This window comes from Zootoca vivipara, chromosome 8, assembly GCF_965207765.1.
Source record: "Zootoca vivipara chromosome 8, rZooViv2.hap1.1, whole genome shotgun sequence".
Lineage (NCBI taxonomy): Eukaryota > Metazoa > Chordata > Lepidosauria > Squamata > Lacertidae > Zootoca > Zootoca vivipara.
Window position 1 is genome coordinate 4,374,194 of NC_142591.1, and position 22,203 is coordinate 4,396,396.

The window sequence follows — 22,203 nt, forward strand, 5'->3', positions numbered from 1 at the left end:
GATTAACAATAGAGTGTGAGAAGAATCAACTTACAGGGGACCATCTTGGCTTAAACAAGATACTTCAGCTTTATTTTCTAAGTTGATTTAAATTCAGCTGCCATTTGTTTTCCTTATGCTTTGCTGTTAACAACATTCTCCAAGGCTTTGGCAACTTGGTCCAGGTTTAGGTTATTCAGTGACACACTCTTCTCTCTGCCAAACGCTGAAGAAAACACAAAAGCTGGGTGAAAGGCATATACCATAGACGGTTTTCATTTGAAGAAATGATTTCAGACACTTTTATCGAGCCACCATATATTTGCAACCTACACTGCTAACAGCTCCCTTTAGACATGCTCTGCTTTACTATGTACTCAGATGTAAATGTAGGTACAGCAAAAAAACAAAAACAAAAAAACCTCAGGAAATGCATACACATAGCAGCCTCACTTTCCTACAATTTCACTGACAAGCAGTGTTAGGGAACAAAATGCCCTGCACAGACAATGCATGATACAGGGATTTCTACTTTCAGGGAACCACTACATTAAAAACTGAAATGCAGTGCCCAAGGGGGATGTGTTCCACCTATAACCTGCATTGGTTTTAGATGCGCTATCACAGACGTGGTGCAGACAAATGCTTTTCAGGAAAGCTGACATTCACTTCTGCTTCAGGGGTGGGGAACAGGATTTGGCCAGCAGGTCCATCCTTAGCTCCCCCACACTTTGTGGACCACCCACTTGACATCAAAGCTGCCACATCAGATAAAGCTAGAAGAAAGGTTTTCACTATCACCTCAGTCCTCAGCTACTTTAGCTATTGAGAACGCTCTAGTCTGCTGTAGGACTGACACTATTGATTCATATGGCACTATTCTCCATTTAGATGTATCTGACAAAGTACTAGTAAAGAGGCCTCATGGTGCCAGGTATCAGAAATATTAAGTTGGGCCTGAGCCTTAATTAAGTCAAGACTAGCTAAGTTTACTTTAAAACTTAAAAACTGTTGAACTTTTTCAACAGCTCCTATTTTGGAAGAAAATGAGTGGGATAAGTGTTGAAACAAGAGCCCTTTGGTGGGGGGGAGAGAGAGGGAGATAATTCATTATTTGCCATAGGCCATGTGCTCAATTAAGTTTCCTCTCTGGCAGCCACAGACCATTTCTATCCACTCTCCTGTCTTATGTTTATCCATTTTCTCTTCATCCCTTCTGCATTACAGAGATGCAGCAATTTCCTTGTCTAACAAAAGCAGCTCTCTAACTCGGTTTTTTTTAAAAAAAAAACATTTTTGTTTAAAAATTCTAAAAGGTAACTCCAGGGGGGAAAGCACCCTGGGGACACATATTTGAAATATTTCTATCAGAAGAGAGTGCCAGCTCTGCTCCCACTAGATCAGGGTCCCCAGACTACGGCCCGGGGGCTGGATGCGGCCCAATTAGCCTGCCAATCCGGCCCGCGACGACCCCCGCCGCTGCCGCCCGCTCTTACGGTGCGCAGCGCGGCAGCGCTCTTCCGGGTTGGGAAAAAAGCGCCGAAAATCCTTTGTGCGCATGCGTATGGGCCTCTCCCGACCCGGAATAAGTCATTTCTGGTGCACTTCCGGGTCGGGGGAGGCCCACGCGCATGCGCACAACGGTTTTTCGGCGCTTTCCCCACCCTGGAAGCGTGCCGCCGCGCCAGTAAGCGCCCGTGCGCATGCGCACGGGCGCGCGCTCCCCCGCCCTCCGGCCCGCCGCGTGATCGGCGCGGTGGGAACCGGCCCAAACGCCGGTAAGTCTGGGGACCCCTGCACTAGATACTTCATGTAAGCTACCAGCCAACATTTGAAAAAACTGCCAAGGTTTCTGTTGTCTGTCAATGGAAATGTTTTCCGGCACAATCTATTTGTATAGGAGAGAAAACATTACAGAGCAGATTTGGAGCAGTTGTGGGGAGAAAGTGTAAGTGGCTTACTGGGCTGGAGTTGTCCGAGAAGTGTTTGCTAGTGGCCTTCAACAATAAAAATCCAGGCAGGGCTGAAAAGCTTTATTCCTCAAGGAAAGACTAATACTTAAACTGTCCAACATATTATTTCTACCTAATTGTATAGCAAACTTGTAACATACACCCCCCACCAAACTCACCATATCTAGCCCAGAGTTTGGGTTGCACATCTGAGCACTCTCTGATCAGGATAGGGAAATCTGGATTTGCTTTCTTTAAAGTCACATAATGTTGTTTGATGAAATCTCTGCAAACAAGAAGCAAACACACCAGCATGCATTAGGCGGAGGGTGTTCTACACTTTCATGAAAAGTCAGTAGGATGGATGTGAGGGACGAGGGATACAGGGAAGTCCCTCCCATCTTAAGTTCCAGCCCATCCCCAAGCGCGGGAGAGAGTAAGGAGAGCTCTGCCTCCAGCGGAGAGTCAGGAAGTGGTGTCCGAGGCTCAGGCAAGGTTGTGGAGCCCAAGCCGCAGGTGGGACAGGAAGTTGGACGCACAGGGGGGAGGCCAATTCCCCCAACTCCCGAATTGCGACGCAAACGTAGGGGGAAGAGGTTGGGTCTGCCAAAGCTGTGGTGCTGGAAGAAAACGCGCCAATCGCCATTCGGGAGTTCAGACACCTCACCTTAAGGATGCATTTTTACTGCTCTGAACACTGTAAATAATCAGCACTTAATAAAAACCTTAAAAGACCATGCTGGAGTCGTTACTCTAGAGTAGCCATACCAGGCCCTCTGACAGCAACTCCCGAATCTTTTTTTGGCTACTTTGGAGTGCAGCGATGAGCGCTCAAGAGGCTGAGCATTGGAGGCTGGAGGCCGAAGCAGCGAAGCAGGAGCTGCAGAACCTCACAGCGCACGCACAGCAGCAATTGCATGCCGCTCAGGAGGAAGCGCGAGGGGCGCAGGAGGAGCTGAACAAGCTGGTGGACCAGGTGAGGACAAAAGAGGAGACTGAGAAACAGCTAAGGGTGATGGTTTTGGACCTACAGAAAAAGTTGGAAGAGGAGAAAGCCGCTAGAGGTGGGGGGGTGCCCCAGCCGCAGCTAGTCCAAGTGAGAAGGGGACAGAGCCTAGTCACCAAGTTTAGCGGCGACCCTAGGGAGTACCTAGGATTCGAGACAGAAATAAATTATGCGCTGGAATTGCATGCAGCAGAATTCCCAGATGACGCGCACAGAGTCTCCTTTATCATAGAGCATTTGACGGGGGCCGCCCGAGAATGGGTAAGACCGCTCATCGCGCAAAAAAATCCTTGCATGAAGAACGCAAAATTATTTCTAGAAGCTTTAAAAATAATGTACGCTAGTGACAGTGAAATGGAGGCCACTAAAGAGGAGCTTCATAACTTAACACAAGGAAAATCGACAGTTAGGGACTACTGGGCGAGATTCACCATGCTGGTGCACAAACTGGGGTGGGATCTGCAAAGTGAGCCAGTGAAATCAGCCTTCTACATGGGTTTGCACGCAGACGTTAAGGATGAGCTGGCAAGAGGTCCCAAACCGCGAACGATGGATGAGTTAAGCAAAGCGGCGCTAGCGGTGGGGGTGAGACAGGAATCCAGATGGAATGACAAACAAGCGACGCGCGCAGCAAAACCTTGGTTCCCACGCTCCCAGGACAGACCACATCACCAAACCCCACCCCAGGGCCCGCCCCCACACCCGCCCAGGCCAAGCCCAGAGCCGGAACCGATGGAGATCGGAGGAGCGCGCGCGGGGGCTTTTCAAACCCCGGCGGCGCCAAGACGCAAGGAGGGAAGAGGCGGGAATTGCTTTCTCTGCAACTCCCCCCGGCATCGCGTCAGAGACTGCCCTCATCGCAGAGAGTGGCAAGGAAAGGCGGGAACGGTTGTACCTTCCCCAGCTGACGCAGCACCACAGCAGGGAAACGAGACAGCCTGGCTGCAGGAGACAAGGGGGAGCGGCCAGGCACAGTCAGCAGACAACAGCCCCCGCCCGCCCACCCGCACAGAGAGGAGCACAGCCAGCCCACCCCTCCCAGAGCAGGAGTGGTTCTAGAAGTCACGCTCACGCTCCCAAATGGCTATCCCCTGACAGTCCTCGCCTTAATTGACAGTGGTGCCTCAGCCAACTTCTTCTCGAGAAACTTTGCGGAAGAGCACCAGATCCAACTTCTGCAGCTGGATTTTCCCCTGCACGTGGCCACCATTGACGGCAGAGAGCTGCTGGGAGGGGCCATCACGCATCAAACCCCCCCATGAGAATGACGGTGGGAAGGCACTCAGAGACACTGGCTTTCAACGTCACAACCATCTCAGACCCCCCCATCGTCTTGGGCATGAGCTGGCTGACGCGCCACGACCCCTCCATAAGTTGGCACCAGAGATGCATCACTTTTGGATCGGACTTTTGTCTGGAACATTGCATGCAGCACCAACCAGGGGAGGGGCCTCCGATAGCCACGGTGGCCACCATGCACGTCAAGGGGGGTGAGGCAATACCCAAGCCGTACTGGGACCTGCAGGAGGTCTTCAGCGAAGTGGAGTCCGACCACCTACCCCCACACAGGCCTTTTGACTGCCAGATCAACCTGGTGCCAGGGGCAACTATACCCCCAGCCAAGCTGTACGCCATGTCAGATCAGGAACTGGAGGATCTGCGCGCTTTCATCGACAAGAACCTCAAGCGGGGGTTCATCAGAGAAAGCAAGGCAGCAGGGGGCAGCCCGGTCTTCTGGGTGGACAAGAAAGACACGCAACAGCGCCGTCTGGTGGTGGATTTTAGACGGCTGAATTCGGTGACAGAGCCAGTGGCTTTCCCCATGCCCAGAGTGGATGATCTCCTGACAGCGGCACGCAGGGGCAAGATCTTCACCAAGCTCGACCTAAGAGGGGCGTACAACTTGATTAGGATCCGGGAGGGTGATGAATGGAAAACCACGATGTTCACGCCTCTGGGCTCTTTTGAATATCTGGTGATGCCCTTCGGGTTGCAAGGGGGCTCAGCATGCTTCCAGGCCTTCATGCACCACGTCCTGGGGTCCCTCCTCTTCAAGAACTGCTTGGTCTTTCTGGATGACATCCTTATCTACTCCAATGACCCAGTGCAGCATGTGAAGGATGTCAGGGAGGTATTGCAGCGCCTGAAGGACAACCACCTGTATGTGAAGCTGGAGAAGTGCAAGTTTCACACCAAAGAAGTGGACTTCCTAGGCTACAAGCTGTCAGACAAGGGGCTGGCGATGGACAAGGACAAGGTGCAGGCCATCCTGGACTGGCACAGCCCCAGGACGCGCAAAGATGCCCAACGCCTACTAGGCTTCGCGAACTTCTACAGGAAGTTCATCAAGAACTTCTCTCGCGTCACGGCTCCTATCACCGACTGCCTGAGAGGCAAGCAGAAGTTCCGGTGGACACCAGAGGCGCAAGCAGCGTTCGAAAGCCTCAAGAGGGTATTCGCTTCAGACCAGCACCTGTTCCACGTGGTGCAGGATGCGCCCCTACGCCTGGAGACAGATGCTTCGGACAAGGCTCTGGGAGCGATTCTGTTGCAACTGGACGCCAACAGAGAGTGGAGACCCTGTGCCTTCTTCTCCAGGAAGCTGACCCAGCCGGAACGCAACTACACAGTGTTTGACAGGGAACTTCTCGCGATCCACGCTGCGTTCCAGCACTGGCGACACTTCCTGGTGGGCGCCAAGCACCCCATCCAGGTGTGCACAGACCACAAGAACCTGGAGTTCTGGAGAACTGCCAGGGTGCTCAACCAGCGGCAGATACGGTGGGCAGAGTTCTTCTCGAACTTCAACTTCTCCATCCACTACATCCCGGGAGAGCAGAATGTCAGGGCGGATGCCCTCTCCCGCAAGCCAGAGTACATGGAGGAGGAGTTGCCACCGGCACCCAGGCATATTTTCCCCCCATCAGCATGGTCCTGCGGAGCAGCAGTGGTGAGCGAGGCAGAACTCACAGCACTGACAGCAGCTGATGAATTTGCCACCCGCATCTTCAGAGAACTGAGAGGGGGGGGAGCAGGCCAAAGACTTTGAGGAAAGGAGGGGTTTGCTTTTTTACAAGGGAGCCCTGTACCTACCAACCAAACAGCTGAGAGGTAAGGCCCTCAAGCAGATGCACGACAACCCAACGGCGGGTCATTTTGGAAGGGACAAAACCACTCACCTAGTCATGAGACACTTCTGGTGGCCAGGGGTGCGGGAGGATGTTCGGGATTATGTAAGGGGATGTGACACCTGCCAGCGAGCAAAGGTGGTCAGAGCGCCACCAGCAGGTTTGCTGGAGCCCTTAGCCACACCGCACAGGCCGTGGGAAGTAGTGTCCATGGACTTCATCACAGACCTGCCGTCGTCCAGGGGCAAGACCGCAGTGTTGGTGGTGGTGGACCTCATGTCCAAAATGTGCCATTTTATACCGTGTGCCAGGGCGGTCTCGGCAGAAGAGACGGCCAAACTGTTTGTTGACCACGTATTCAGACTGCATGGATTGCCTTTAAGGGTTATTTCGGATCGTGGCCGCCAATTTGTTTCCAGGTTCTGGCGGCGGCTCATGAACCTCCTGCAGGTGGAGGTCAGCTTGTCGACGGCTAGGCACCCGCAAACCAATGGACAGGCGGAGCGGGTCAACGCCATTCTGCAGCAGTACCTGAGATGTTACGTCAGCCAGAGGCAAACGGACTGGGTGGATCGCCTGCCACTGGCAGAATTTGCCTACAACAATGCGGTGCACGTCTCCACAGGGGTGTCGCCCTTTAAGGCCAACTACGGGCGCGACCTCAGATCTTTCCCGGAGAGGGAGGGGGAGGAGGAGGAGGAGGGCCCACAGGCAGAGGATTGGGCAGAGGACCTGGAGACGGTGCACCAGCAGCTCAGAGAACACTTGGAGAGGGCCAAGGAAGCGTACAAGAAGGGGGCAGATCGCCACAGGCGACCGGGAGAGGTCATCAGGGTGGGGGACAAGGTTTGGTTATCCTCGGAAGGTCTTCCCACCAGGGGGCGATGCAAGAAGTTAGCACCCAGGAGGCTGGGCCCCTTCACGGTCACGCAACAGGTCAACCCGGTAGCCTTCAGGCTAGCACTGCCGGAGGACATGAGAGTGCACCCAGTGTTTCATAGATCGCTGCTGTCGCCGTACAGGGAAAGTACCAGGTTCAGGGACAGCGATCAGCCTCCAGAGGGAGGGGGGGAGACGGGAGACGCCCGACAGCTCAATGAGGCAACTGAGATTTTAGACTCAAGGAGAGGGGTGAGAGGACTGGAGTACCTGATAGCATGGGAGGACACTCCGCCGTCCCACAATGAGTGGATACCGGCCACAGAAGTACCTGAGGAATTTTTAGTGGAAGAGTTCCACGCCCTGTTCCCCCACAGGCCCAAGCCCTGGCACATGGAAAGGGAAGGAGAGGGGGAGGGGCAGGAGGAAGGGATAGCAGGCAGGAGCTCTCCATGGAGATGGGAAGCGGAATTTGAGGACACGGAAGAAGAGGTGTGGGTTTCACCGAGGTCAACGACGTCAGAGGCAGGAGAGGACTGGCAGAACATTTTTACTCCCACCAGCTCTGACGCCACTGACTTCTTGGGATTCCCGTCTTCTCAGGGGGAAGGAGAAAGATCGCAGGATTGGGGGGAAATTTTTACACCCACAGGCTCGGATGCCACAGACTTCTTGGGGTTTCACTCGTCCCCAGCAAGCGGAGAGCCACTAGGAAGGGGGGGAGAGGAGCCTGGGAGGGGGATGGATGTGAGGGACGAGGGATACAGGGAAGTCCCTCCCATCTTAAGTTCCAGCCCATCCCCAAGCGCGGGAGAGAGTAAGGAGAGCTCTGCCTCCAGCGGAGAGTCAGGAAGTGGTGTCCGAGGCTCAGGCAAGGTTGTGGAGCCCAAGCCGCAGGTGGGACAGGAAGTTGGACGCACAGGGGGGAGGCCAATTCCCCCAACTCCCGAATTGCGACGCAAACGTAGGGGGAAGAGGTTGGGTCTGCCAAAGCTGTGGTGCTGGAAGAAAACGCGCCAATCGCCATTCGGGAGTTCAGACACCTCACCTTAAGGATGCATTTTTACTGCTCTGAACACTGTAAATAATCAGCACTTAATAAAAACCTTAAAAGACCATGCTGGAGTCGTTACTCTAGAGTAGCCATACCAGGCCCTCTGACAATATAGATAGTGGCTTTCAAGTGTCAAACATTCAGAGAATACTTCCCATACTGTATTTATCTGGAGCACAGGGTTTGGGGCGCATGTTCTAGGGGTCTTGCCATTTTTTAAACATCTGGCTGTGCTCCAAACACATCCAACAAAATTCCAGAGCTGTAGTGATAAGTACACTGTATTTCAGTGCAGCTTGTCCAACATTACAAATTTCTTAAAAACCCAGTTCCCCATGAACACAGTTTTTAAAAAACTGAGCTAAAGCTCAGCAAGGTGTGAAGAAAACAATATGACTAGTACAGTCAAACCTCAGTTGTTGAAAGTAATCCATTCCGGAAGATTGTTCGGCTTCCGAAATGTTCAACAACTGAGGAGCGGCTTCCAACTGGTTGCAAGAGCATCCTGCACTCAAGCGGAAGCCGTGTCGGATGTTCGGCTTCCAAAAAAGTTTGAAAACCGGAGCATTTACTTTCAGGTTTTCGGTTTTGGGAGCTGAAATGTTTGAAAACGGAGCCATTCGGGAACCGAGGTTTAACTGTGTATCACCTTTTTCCTTAAAAAAATTCTAGTAGCCTAAAAGAGGTTAATATAATCCAGTAATGTTCAGTATATCCTGAGGATACCAGATGTGTTTAAGCTTTAGCAAACTTCTTCAGTGGCATATACTGTATATATAACGATAACTAGAACAGCACTGGACTTGGCTTTGTGGCTTCTCTGCTCGGCTGGTTAGCTGCTATAACAATAAGATGTTCAAGGTGGGTTGACCTATTGGATACATCCAAATCAAATTACCAAAATTTGTGTTAGGTCACCCACAGCACCTTTGCCAAGATAGGAGTATTTATTAGAGCCTCATTTTTTACTCTTCCCGCTCCCCCCCCCCATTAAAGCACGAGTTGGCCTTGTAAAGGTATTGCTTCTAATATTATTAGCTGATTAACATCCTTTATCATTTAAAATGTGGGTTATTTGTATGGTTTTGTTCTTGATTTATTAAATATTTTGTGTTTTTATCTTTTATTTTTGCGCTGTGAACTGCCCTGTGATCCAGATAAAGGGCGGTATACAAATTTAATAAATAATAAAAATAATACACCTTTTGGGCTTTCCCCCTTATTAATCAACATGGTTTTTACCTTTACTTTTGTGATTCAAAACCAATGTCCGTTCCTAGTAGTAAAGCTGGTGCTCTGCTGTTTTTATTCTAACACACACACACACACACACCCCAACCCCTGCAATGCAGGAATCTCAGATAAAGCATCCATGGTCATCTGCCCTGGATGCTTTAGTTCAGATTCCTGCATTGCAGGCGGTTGACTAGATGACCCTTGGGATTCCTTCCAACCCTACTATGATTCTATGATTCCTTTTTGAGTACAAGTCCACTATGCCTTGTTCCGGGAGTTTTTTCAAGTATTTGATACGAACATGCAAAAGGACAACTAACGGCCACTGTTAACTGCCTTTCACGCCGGCGCCCCCCATTCCCTAAGCAAACCAGCAAACCTCACCTTGCGAAACAGAGAGAGGCTAAGAATTCTATGAATACTTAATTGTTTTTAATTATTGCTTTTCCTATTTTTATTTAGCGGTTCTTAATTTTTTATCTCTAAGCCGCTTCAAGTCCCTGAAAGGGAAAAAAGCGGGACATGAGCACAGTAAATATGTGACAGTGACAATAATTATTATAATAAAGCTGGCTGTGAGCATCTCCCCACACCCCACGACCTATCAAGTTGCAACCTTTAAAAAAATGAGCGGAGAAGGCCGGGCTGTCAGGCGAGGGAAAGGCCTCCCCTCCTCTCGCGTACCTGACCCCCTGGCTGGCCGGCGACCGCTGGCAGAGGTGGATCCGGATCTCCTTGAGGTTCCGAGAGAGGCCACCCTGAACGACCCGCGCAGCTGAGGAGGCCGCCATCTTGGCACTCGGAGTTCCCCCCGCTCCCCGAAGCTCAACCTGCTGGCCAATCGGCGCGTCCCGTTGGTTTATTCTTGTCGTCTTCGCGGCCAACCAGCACAACGCGACGGGCGTGGTTATGCAAAGTTCTCCTGGGGAGTCGCGTGGTATTGTGGGTAAATCAATCAATCGGCTGCACCGAACCATAGACTTAATAAATAGAGTGATATACAAAGGTGCAATGCGGGAACTTCTAATTCTATCCCCGCCCGACGTCTCTCTCCCTGGGGCTGAATAGAGACCGACCAAAGGTCAACCCATTGGAAACCCAATGTTTCATGCTCGAGTCTAAATGTATATCAATTATTTTGGATTGGCAAGGCTATTTAAAAATAAAATAAAATGTGAGTGTGTGTGACCACATGAAATAAAGCCCAAGTCAGAAGAAGGTAGGAACCGCTTATCTTCTTGGTAAACAAGGATTTCCAGCGTCAATTTTCACGCCCCAACCCCCTGCCAGGGGAAATAATAATAATAATAATAATAATAATAATAATAATAATAATAATAATAATAATAATAATAATAATAATAAGTGGCTTCCCAAGTAAACCCGGAATTTTGCTATTGAAGCAATGGCAGACAGGTTTATATAATATTATTTCTCTCTATATTCTCGATCTCCGCGCAGGGCGTTGTGGGTCATAGGCTGTGCCGCTTCCCCGCCTCCTTCCGCCGCGCGGTGCCTTGTGGGAAAAGCGAAGGGGTTTCGCTGCGTTGTTGTTGTGCTTCTTTTTACCTCAGGCCGAGACCCGCGGCGGCGGCGAGAGCGAAGATGCCGGAGCGGGAGAGTGAGTGTCCCCGGAGAGCGCGGGGGCGGGAGTCCGTGTTTCTCGGGGGGGGGAGCGGTGGAGGGGGGATATAGTTGCCGATGAGGCACCGACCGCGACCCCGGAAGAGCGCGGCCGTGGACCCGGCGCTTCGGAACTCCCTTGCGCTTGAGACCAGGCAGGCGCCTTCGCCGTGTCCCCCTTTGGGGCGCCTGCCGAAAACATCCTTTCCACGTTCCTATGTGGGGTTGTGAATCTCTCGATTTTATCGCCTCACCTTTGTGTAAACCGCTCTGAGGGTTTTGTGTTGTTTTAACAACCACCAAGGGATGTGTACATTTTGTGAAATACCGGTAAATAGATAAATGTATTTAGTTGCTCCTGTGGCACATTGCCTGGGGCTTAATCTGCGGGGTGGCTGGGAAGGTAGGGGGCGATCCTGCCTTGGGTAGGCAGTGGCAACCCAGAGTAGCTGTGGGGAAAACGCTGCAGCCCTCCAGGCACTGATGTACTACAACTCCCATTTTACTTTTGCCGTTAGCCGCATTTGCTGGGTTTGATGGAAATTGCAGTTCAAAAACATTGTGTGTGTGTAGGTTCCTCACTCCTGCTCTTAGAGCCTCCTGCTCTTTGCTAACTTTGTATTCAATCACTTACTTGGAGCAGAGATAGCAGCTGGTCACACAACTCATTGCAGAGCCGGAGTTCCTGACAAACTGAAGTTCCATCTTCATTGTTTGTTTGTTTCTCTTTCTCTGGGTGGCTTAATTTCTGAATGAAAACCCTGTAATAATCTATGCAAATGGTGTGTTTACATGTTTGGCAGCACAGCATGTGTATTGCGTTGGCTTGGAATTACTTCTTTTTCTTCTTTCTAGGTGAGCCGTTCTCTAATCCTCTGGCCCCAGATGGCCATGAGGTGGATGATTCTCATTCCTTTCACCAGTGAGTAGAACTTTTAGTTATGTTTTGTATTAGATGGTTCAAGCGTCCTGTTTTTATTCATTGCTGCTGTCTAAGTGTCTCTAAACTACTCACTGTGGTGAATGTTTTATTGGCTTCCAACAAGGGTGATTCAAGGATTGCCCATCCTTCTTTTTTCGACCTTAGAGCTGGGGAGGGGTGAGATTATCCTACCAGTTGTGCTGGGATAGTGAATCCCAAGGCAGCCACATGGACAATTCTGAACTTGAAACTGGAGGTGGGATCAGGGGATTGTCCATAGCTTCATACAGAGATGCAGCATGTAGTTAGGGATAAGGGGTCTTGGCAACCATGAGCCCGGCTAGCAAGACTACTGAAAAGTTCTGGATTCATGCCACTACTATTGCAAAGTACCAAAAGAACTGGATAAGTGGAATTCTTATGATGTGTAGTTCATTACAGCTACCAAATCATGATGGAACAATAGTGTGTCCTGCAATGGCCCTAATGCATTTTGTTTTTGTTCTGTGTCCTCCCACCCACCACTGTCCCACCATCCATCAGCTAATTTTCCTGCTTCAACCAATGGAAGAAGACAGGATAGCCAATGGATGCCTGTGTTTTTGTTTTTGTTTTGCTTGCAGAGGTTTTTCAGTCCATACAAACATGTTGGCTATTTGGTATCATAAAATGGAATTTGGAAAGTTTTTGTCCTTCAGTAAATCTTGTATCATGATGTGTTGAAGGCAGGATAATGAACTGTGGGTTTTTTGGCAGTAAATCACAATTGTTTTTATTCTAGATCTAAACTGACCAATGAAGACTTCCGAAAACTTCTTATGACCCCACGAGCAGCTCCAACATCTGCACCACCTTCCAAGTCTCGCCATCATGAGTAAGCATGTAATTTCTGTATTATTTAACAAAACTTTGTTGAGGTCTTTCTCCCTGTCCCCTGCCCACCCCTGGTCAGCTGGTACATATTTATTCAGTACAGTACTTCGTTTTGGCATAAGTTTGTGTATTCTGTATAATTTGGGCACAAAATAGAAAGAAACTAAATTCAGAATTAGGTATCTAATGAGGCTAATACATTGATCTTAAAACAATAGTGATCATGCTTGGCAGTAATATAACACTTTAGAGCAGCAGTATTGTTTTAGTGCCCTCTGGATGTTGCTGGATTATAACTCTCATCACCCCAATCATTGGCCATGCTGGTTAGGGCTGATGGGAGTTGGCTACCAAGAGGGCATCAAGTTGGCTACCCCTGCTTTTGAGTGTTCAAAGCATTTCACATACATTATATCATTCCTTAGAGCAATGAGAGATAAGATAGTATTATCCTAAATTGTTAATGAGATGGGCAGAGACTGAGAGAACGCTACCATATATGACTGGGATAAATTTTGTTTTGGGGATTTTACAGCTCCTAGGTTTTGCCAGTATGCTACCTAGCTCTCAAAATCTATATGCAAATCTTAAAGCATCCTCAAAACTCTTACTCGGAAGGCTTTCATGGTCACCTTTGGCTTCCTTTGACTGAACTAGTTGTTTTATTAAATGGCATGAAATGACCTATCCCAAGCATGTTCCTAGCACACACTCTCAAAGTTGGGCATTCTGTGAGCACAATTTTTTGTCCTGTTTAGGATGCCAAGAGAGTACAATGAAGATGAAGATCCAGCTGCTCGGAGGAGAAAAAAGAAAAGGTAAATTGAGAGATCTTGATCCAAAGCTTTCCTAATGTTTCCTTAATGTGGAGGGGAAATCCTATATAAAAAACCCTGCCAGAAAACGTCGGGCGCTTGGCTGTCTCCTCGCTAAGAGAGGGATACCCAGTGATTAATTGACCTTAAAATAAATGTTATGCCTTATTTATCCCCATTGAATTACCTTCTTTATAGTGGTGGACCTCTTCAGAAACACTTGGACACTCTTAGTTTTCTGTGCTTCTGCCATCTTGACTTTTACCCTGGTTGTAGTGCTGAGATTACACTTGTGACTTCAGTCAGTGATTCACTTGGAGCTTGGTGGGGTATTGTTTATCCTCTTGATCTTATTAGATCTTTCTGTGGCCTTTGAAATCATTGAGCATGAAGTATTGGTGACATGTCTATAAAACCTGTAGCCATGTGTAGCGCATCACTTCAGGGAGGCAGGTCCAGAAAAAGGCATTATAACTGGAGATGCCAGAGACAAGCCTTCGAGATTCTAGCTATTATCTCTGAAGCTGTTAAGAGAACTGGGAATTCTCTTATAATACCATGGTCTGAATATTTCAGTGATAATCGGTTTGTTTTTTTCACACCAGCTACTATGCAAAGCTACGCCAACAAGAGATTGAGCGAGAGAGGGAGCTGGCTGAGAAATACAGGGACCGTGCAAAGGAGAGAAGAGATGGTGTCAACAAGGACTACGAGGAAACAGAGCTGATCAGCACAACTGCTAACTACAGGGCAGTGGGACCCACTGCAGAAGCGTGAGTGCAGTTACTGTTTTTGCCTTTCTGCTTTGCAATACAATGTGGCTCTGATGTCATGGAGTTTATTTTTATTGCCTTAGGGACAAATCAGCTGCAGAAAAGAGGCGCCAGTTGATTCAGGAGTCCAAATTCTTGGGTGGTGACATGGAGCACACTCACTTGGTGAAGGGTCTGGATTTTGCTTTGCTACAGAAGGTAAGCCAGAAGATACAATAGTAAGTCAGCAATTCTCAAGTTGGAGAACCTCTTCCCCATGTGTTCAGTGAGCTCTCCAGTAATGCATGTTGTTGATAGCTAAATTGCTATTCCCTTTGCCACCATTCCATATTTGATATGTAATGTCTGTCCCTTTAAGGATTTTTTTACTTCTGTTTGATCAAGAACACTATGATAATCTATGCAGTATTAAACTTGTCTAGAATTTTGGAATAACTCTGGATTATGCTCTCTGCTTTAAGAGCTAATTTTCTGCAATGCTTTTTCTGAAGAACATATTTCATAAATCTTCAGTGTCTTTTATTGGCTGCTAGAGATTTGGTTGTTAAGAGATTGTTGTTGGTTGTTAAGTTACGCAGTTTTGCAGTTGTATAACTGCATAAGATAAATTACTTCATATATGTGGTCACCTGGTACTTCCTCTGTCTGAATGGCCACTGACTGTATTTTTCAAATGCGAATAAAGCAACAGGTGGGGGAAATTTGACTTTATTCAGCCTCCACCTTGTGCTGGTAATTTATCTCTTCCTGAAGAGATTAAGGCTATTACAAATAAATAAATACTACTGTTTATTTGTTTTTCAGTTACAATCTTGTTTATAAATTATAGTTTAGAGTAGCATTTTTTGAGGTCTTCATATACATACATTGTATACAGATCACACATGGTGTGATAAAAATCACACCCACCCAAAATTAGTAACAAAACCAGGAGTAACGTAACACTGGCACAGACTCATGCAAATAACTTCAGGTTCATATCTTCTGTGTAGATTACCAATTGATACTGCCACACAGGTAACTCCAGAGCAACATACATTCCTTTGCCAACGTGTAAGATAAAGGGCATCTATACCTTATCCAATTTGTTGGGTTTTGGGACTCTGCTAGGATTTTGAAGAAAATTTCTCTCTGGTCAGGTGCGTGCTGAGATTTCCAGCAAAGAAAAGGAAGAAGAGGAACTGATGGAGAAGCCCCAAAAAGAAACCAAGTAAGTGGTAACAAGACAAACTCTGGCTTGTGACTTTCTAGCTCAGGCATAGGCAAACTCCGGCCCTCCAGATGTTTGGGACTACAGTTCCCTTCATCCCTGACCACTGGTCCTGTTAGTTAGGGATGATGGGAATTGTAGTCCCAAAAAATCTGGAGGGCCGGAGTTTGCCTATGCCTGTTCTAGTTTAACAGAGAATGTAGTCTAGAGAAGAGGCGTATTATATCTATTCATTTTGTTTCTCTTAGAAAAGATGAAGATCCAGAAAACAAAATTGAATTCAAGACTCGTTTGGGTAGGCATGTTCATATATGTTCTATGTACTTTGGTTGCAATGTTGTGACTATCATGGTACCATGAGCAAGTAGCTGAAATATTCTAGTGTCACCAAATCCCCATCCTTCCTAGGTCGAAACATCTACCGGATGCTATTCAAGAGCAAGGCATATGAGCGAAATGAGCTCTTCCTGCCAGGGAGGATGGCGTATGTGGTGGATCTTGATGATGAATATGCAGACACAGATATTCCTACCACCTTGATCCGAAGCAAGGCAGATTGCCCTACCATGGAGGTAAAAGTTATGAATGCTTTCTCTGAATTAGCAGGTGCTTTTCTTCTTGTGTGTATGATGAGGCACACATTATCTATTGGGGTCTGATACCTTTGACTTTGCTTCTAGGCCCAAACAACACTGACTACAAATGACATCGTGATCAGTAAACTGACCCAGATTCTTTCCTACTTGAGGCAAGGCACTCGTAACAAAAAGTTGAAGAAGAAAGACAAAGGTGGGCCTTGTATCTGACGGGATGTACGGATCTGACGGGATCTTTTCCCATAAGCACAAGGGGCATTGACGGGGAAAGTGTCGTTAAAATGTGGACAAATTAAACAAATGGCAGGGAGACACCAGACATTTTGCTTATCAGAATTCTGATGCTAGTGTTGTTTTTTACCCTGCAGGGATGAGTTCCTAGTTGAGGAAACCACTTAAAGTGGGAGAAGTTAGTGTGAACTGTATTTAATCTGCATCTTCTTGCCTCTTTGGCAGGTGAAGAGGCACAAGCTGAGTGACCGCAACTGTCAAGCATGTAGTTTCACATGCCACAATGCACAGATGTCACATATATCTGCAATATAGTGTTTTCATTATCCCCTCCTAAGACAACAAAGCTGAAACGGATAACATGAATACAGAAGTAGGCTTATTCTGATTTCTCTGTTTGTAGGAAAACTAGATGAAAAGAAACCTCCAGAAGCAGATATGAGGTAAGTAAGCTGCCTTCTTTGCTGGGTGGATTATCCTCCAGGGTTTTAGCAAGACTCCTTTTAATTGCATTTGGCACCCTTGACGAGAAGCTCTTACTTGGTTGAAATGAGAGGTCTTGAAGGCTCCTCCAGCAGACCTTGGGAGGGAATAAGTGGGCTAATTTTGGCTTATCACTCTCCCAGAGTGCAGGAAACAGTAATATTTTAGCAAGAAGAAGCCACCTTGGGATCCATCAGATTGGTAGCAGGATTGATTGATGGAGTAATTTGTTCAAGGAGCCTGTAAGAAATGTTCTACTGTCATTGAGGCTAGTGTATATTTACGTTTCATGCCTTTTTAATTTGTATCTTTTTGGCAAAAAGTATTTTTGAGGACATTGGTGATTATGTGCCATCTGCGGCAAAAGTGCCACGAGAGAAGGAGCGAGAGAGGTACAGGGAACGGGACCGAGAGCGGGAAAGAGAGCGAGAGCGAGACAGGGAACATGAGAGAGATCGTGAGCGCGACCGAGAGAGAGAGCGTGAACGTGAGGAGGAGAAGAAGAGGCACAGCTACTTTGAGAAACCCAAAGCTGATGATGAGGTAAGCAGACAGTACTGTACTCTGGCCATGACAACTTTCTATACCTCCCTTCCTCCCAAGGGTCACAGGGCTGGTTACAATATAAAAACACAAAAATACATAACATAGTAACAAACAATAAATAATCACCCACATTTAAAAGGACATAGATGGTTTAATCAGCTAGAAGAAGAGGAATGTTTTTGCCTGGCACCCAACCACTACCGGAACTTGCAGTGATAAAATGAGTATAAAATCCTCCTAGAGGTAGGGATAATTTGATACTGGTGATTTGTTTTAAAGAAGTTGAGACTGTATGTGTTAAATGGTGCAGATTTTCCAATCTGGGCTCAGGATGAGAGGCAAGGGAGAGAAGGCAGTGGAGTATACTGTGTATGGAGAAGAATTAGCACTTAACAGGCCTGCACCACTTCACCCTGCTCCCAACAAAAGGCTGATGTTCATCTTGCTTTTTAGTTGCCATGTTAGAGTAATGTGCTCTTTCTTTCCTCCTTAGCCTATTGATATCGACAAAGGTATGCTTCTTTCTTTTTTAAAAAATAACATTAATTGGTTTTTTCACAATTTTATACATTTTAACTTTTAACCATTTCAAACATTAAAATAAAAGGTTCTTTTGAACCAAAGGTATGCTTCTTTCTTAACCTTCTTATGAAACTGTTTCCAGGACCTGGCTCAGCCAAAGAGTTGATTAAATCAATCAATGAGAAGTTTGCTGGTGCAGCTGGCTGGGAAGGGCCAGAATCATATCCTTTTTATATGCATATACAAATGTGTGCTGGCACTGGGTGCAAATGGCTACAGTTGGCTGTTTGATGTATCTTTACTAGCCTCTTTTATAGAAAATTGTCTCTCGCTCTAGGCTCAAGACCTTCATTTGAAGGTTATACTTTCCTCTTGTGTAGTTGGGAAAGCTCCAGAAGACACTGGTCCTTTAGGCAGAAGCATTTAGTTTTAAGTATTCAGTTGTCGTTCATAGGAGATCCTTTCCCCACTTTTCCTTTTTGAGATCCGTGTATGTTTCAAGTGACCAAGAAGCTGCTGGCTACTGGCTTCTGAGAGCAAGGTGGGATGGGAAGATTTATCTTGCCTTGAACTAACATGGTAGAGTGTTTTAATTACCAATGTGAGACAAACAAGTGTAGGGAAAAGGTATTTCCAAATACCTGTAACTTGCCTTATGTGTTGCTGGTGTCCGTAAAGAAGTAGCTGCTATAGATGGAGAATTGGAGCAAGTGGGGAGGGTCCATCTCTTACCATCAAATTTTTGGGCCATTATCTCCTTGGCTTGCTAAGGAAAAATGTGGGACTTTGTTGACTCTCAAGGACTGCTTCTTTTCTATTCTCCTGCCATCCCATATAGATCTAAACTCCCAAATTACTTTGGGTGACAACACTATCCTATGTCAGATGCTTTCTGACTCTAGATATGCCTGTATTATATGTTCCCTTAACTTTGGGCACATTAAAAAAGCCTGAAGACAAAAAGCAATTGGGCGACTTCTTTGGGATGTCAAACAGCTATGCTGAATGCTACCCTGCAACGTAAGTATTCCTCGAAATGGGTTGTGGGCTCTGGGGAACCACATGAAGCCAAGCAGTATATTTACTTGCCTTATCCTAATATTTAGTGGCCAATATTAAGGGCAGCTGTTTGCAGTATTTGTGATTAAGTACTCCTCTTCACTGGCTAGCAAATTATATTAATCTGGAGTCTTTGCAAATTGGTGAAACTTGGAATTATCCAGACTTGGGGCTGCAAGTATAAATAAGAGCATCCAATTGTATCCCTTTTCTTTTTAGCATGGATGACATGGCTGTGGACAGTGATGAAGAAGTAGACTACAGCAAAATGGATCAGGTAAACTGTCAATTTGTTAGTTTCAAGATAAGCATTTCTACTTCAGGGTGGGGCTGATATTTGGGGGCAATATTGTTAGTTGTGATGTCTCCTAGAGTGTAGATTTTGAACTGCCTAAGATTTCACATTTTCCATTGGACTGTGTGGTGGCAGCTCCTCACACTGTGGCCTGGCTTGTGGCAGAATGAAATTTGTAGATTTCAGGCTGCCTGTGTGGGACTAATCCTCTCCCCACCCTAGGTCCTCCTCAATATATCAACCAACCTCCTTGCAAGTAGAAAACTATTATAGCAAGGGTCAGAGTGGTCTTCAATGTTCCTCCTTGACAAGATAGTTGTGGGGAGTCCAATGGAATTTTGGGTTGCTGTTTCTTAGGGAGGCCTGCAGAAATATGGTTCTCCTACACAGATATGTTAAGTTTATCTTTTTTTTCTTGCTCCTCAAGGGAAATAAAAAGGGACCCCTTGGTCGCTGGGACTTTGACACACAAGAAGAATATAGCGAGTACATGAATAACAAAGAGGCTCTTCCCAAGTAAGTTTGCCACTTGTCCTGAGGGTAAGAATGGGAGAAGCAGAAGCAGTGGGTTATGGTGGGTCCAACATTTTGACCTTTTGGGAGAACCTTACAAGCCAGCTGCTTCCTGTAACATTGGTGGGAATGTATATTTAGACCATGGGAAGGCTTTTTTGAACCTAGCCTTGCTGCTGAAGGAATTTCACCTCCATTTTAGAGCTTTTGCTGTTTTATCCTAGAGCGGCTTTCCAGTATGGAATTAAGATGTCTGAAGGCCGTAAGACGCGTCGTTTCAAGGAGACCAATGACAAAGCGGAGTTGGATCGGCAGTGGAAAAAGATCAGTGCGGTGAGCATTTTGAGTAGAATGGCTCTTTAGTTATATTCCCTTTTCCCATCTGAATGTGCTGGGTTTTTTCCAGAACTTTATTCAGAGTACCACAGACACTTTCCAGAGTTTATTTTAAGATTAAGAGGAGAATGGATCTTTGGCCAGCTTACTGTTATGTGTTGTTGCACTGAGGTTTAGCAAAGGAGCATGCAACAACACATAACAGAAAACAACTGATTTCTAGCAGGCTACATCGGCATTTGATCTGTTACACAAGGGAAAGCAGAGGAGCAGTCTAATGAAGTGGTTTAGTTTGCGCAATGGAACTGCCCTCTGCCAGTGCTGCCCCCAAACCTGCTCCAGAACAGATCTGAGAGGCATGTGGGGGGAGGGGAAGTTTTGTTGTGCAAGTGGAAGTCCTTGTGCAAACTTAATTATGTTGTTGGATACAACCCTGTATACATAATACAGTAATTGTAATGCAGTGATTATAACTTCTCTGCAGATCATCGAGAAAAGGAAGAAGTTGGAGGCTGATGGGTTAGTAGAAATGCTTTTACTTGGGAATCTGCTGCTGTATGGGTCTTCAACAGAGTGCTGTGACTTAGTTATGGTGGTTTTGTGATCCAGGGGGGTGAGGGTTCAGCATGTATGGACTGAGGAATATTCTCCTTGAAGGTTTTTGCTCTGACCCATGCATTATTTTTTTCATTCCTAAAAAGTGAGGCCAAATTACACCTTTCACAAGTCCAATTGTCCAGACCCTCAACTATGATTCATTAATTATGGGGTGCACATAAACCTGAAATAGGGCCTCACCTTTATTCTGTCACCTCTTAATTGAATATTCAGAATTGTTTGTGGGTGCGCAGCTGTAGAGTTTTGCCCAAGCAGTTTATCTGCTATTTCATCCCACCCCTTTACGGTTTTATTGCTAGCAATATGTGGGTGCCGATAGATCAGAATCCCACTGAAATTACCTGCCCATTCAGTCTTCACCATGTCAGCCTTGTAAAAAAGGCTGAAGCTCTCCTCTGGTCCTTTAGTTCTGATGCGCTGCTTGTAACTGGATTCTAGCAGAAGCCTTGCCTCTGCAGTACTTGTTAGCTGAAGAAAAAGGTTTTATGATCTGGCACCTGCCAGAAGGATTCTTTTGTATGTTTTAGTACCTTTGCATGTTACCATCCCTGAAGGCCATATTTTGTTCTCATGGCTTGGAAAGGTGATATGTATTACTGCACAAAGTGCAGATTCTTCGCATTAGTGAGCATGTCTGTTTCTATGATGGAGTGCAACTCTGAAGACTCAAGAGCATGCCTGGGAGAGTTGCATTAGTGCTGAAGTCCCACTGATTGTAAATTTTACTTCCTGCGAGCTGCATTCTGTGTTGGACTCTTCTGTATCATGCGTCTCATAAATGTCTGTATTTTCAGGGTTGAGGTGAAGAGACCAAAATATTGAAGTTACCGTGAACTCCTGGCCCCTTCAGCACTACTGGAAATGGGGCTTTGATGGAAGTGTTTAGATCTTCTTCCTGCTCTGGAGCAAAGCTAATTTGTTTCCTGCTCTCAGAATCATGTCTTGGGCATATAAGCACAAAGGCCAGCTGCTGAGTCTGCTGAGGAACCTTCTTGCCACATCTTGTCCTGTATTGGCAGCACTGGTGCCTGTTCGCTGGGAGCCTGTACTTTAGGTTTTTGTGTCTTGTAATCCTTTTAAGATGCAATAAAACCTCTTATTGATGTCTGTATTACAAACCTTTTGATCTTTTTCTTTTCTTGTAAACAGTAATGCAGTTAAGACTTTCCTTGAATAGTATGATGAGGGGGGGGGGTATTTGCTTTTGGAAAGTAATAATTTCTTCATTCTATTAAAAGCATTATGGCAAGTCTTGAGTTGATTGTTAGAATATGATGTCAATCAATAATGTTCTGCAGTGTCTTTACGTTTTTCTCCTCACTCCCAGCTCATTAATGTCTCTAGGGGAGCATTTAAAAGAATACTGTTGTTTCTCAAGTTTGGAAGCTCAACTGCTTTATAATAAACAAAAAGTTAAATACGGAACAGATTGCAGAGAAGAAAAGGAAACATTTGGATACAGTTTAATTAAAAATAATATTTTTCCAAAAATAACATGACAGGGAGGTTAACATTAACAGCGATCTTATATCTTATACTAACTAGCATGTCTTG

At 46.5% G+C, this 22,203-nt stretch overlaps 2 protein-coding genes across 2 annotated transcripts; one reads left to right on the top strand and one right to left on the bottom strand.

Moving 5' to 3' along the window:
- Window positions 1-45: 45 nt before the first annotated feature.
- Window positions 46-10,036, bottom strand: NDUFA2 (NADH:ubiquinone oxidoreductase subunit A2). Its single transcript, XM_035103473.3, has 3 exons — window positions 9,919-10,036; window positions 2,111-2,217; window positions 46-205 (listed from the first exon to the last, which is right to left on the bottom strand). Exons 1-3 carry the CDS (start codon window positions 10,023-10,025, stop codon window positions 114-116), a joined length of 306 nt encoding a protein of 101 aa, XP_034959364.1. The 5' UTR covers window positions 10,026-10,036; the 3' UTR covers window positions 46-113.
- Window positions 10,037-10,753: 717 nt separating this feature from the next.
- Window positions 10,754-21,898, top strand: IK (IK cytokine). The gene is made up of 20 exons (XM_088675014.1): window positions 10,754-10,855; window positions 11,713-11,779; window positions 12,561-12,653; window positions 13,411-13,470; window positions 14,073-14,240; window positions 14,324-14,438; window positions 15,380-15,450; window positions 15,699-15,745; window positions 15,859-16,022; window positions 16,131-16,239; window positions 16,681-16,720; window positions 17,084-17,303; window positions 17,800-17,818; window positions 17,971-18,048; window positions 18,767-18,848; window positions 19,107-19,164; window positions 19,610-19,698; window positions 19,920-20,028; window positions 20,516-20,550; window positions 21,444-21,898. The coding sequence occupies exons 1-20, from the start codon at window positions 10,840-10,842 to the stop codon at window positions 21,469-21,471; spliced, it is 1,668 nt and encodes a 555-aa protein (XP_088531140.1). The 5' UTR covers window positions 10,754-10,839; the 3' UTR covers window positions 21,472-21,898.
- Window positions 21,899-22,203: the final 305 nt, after the last annotated feature.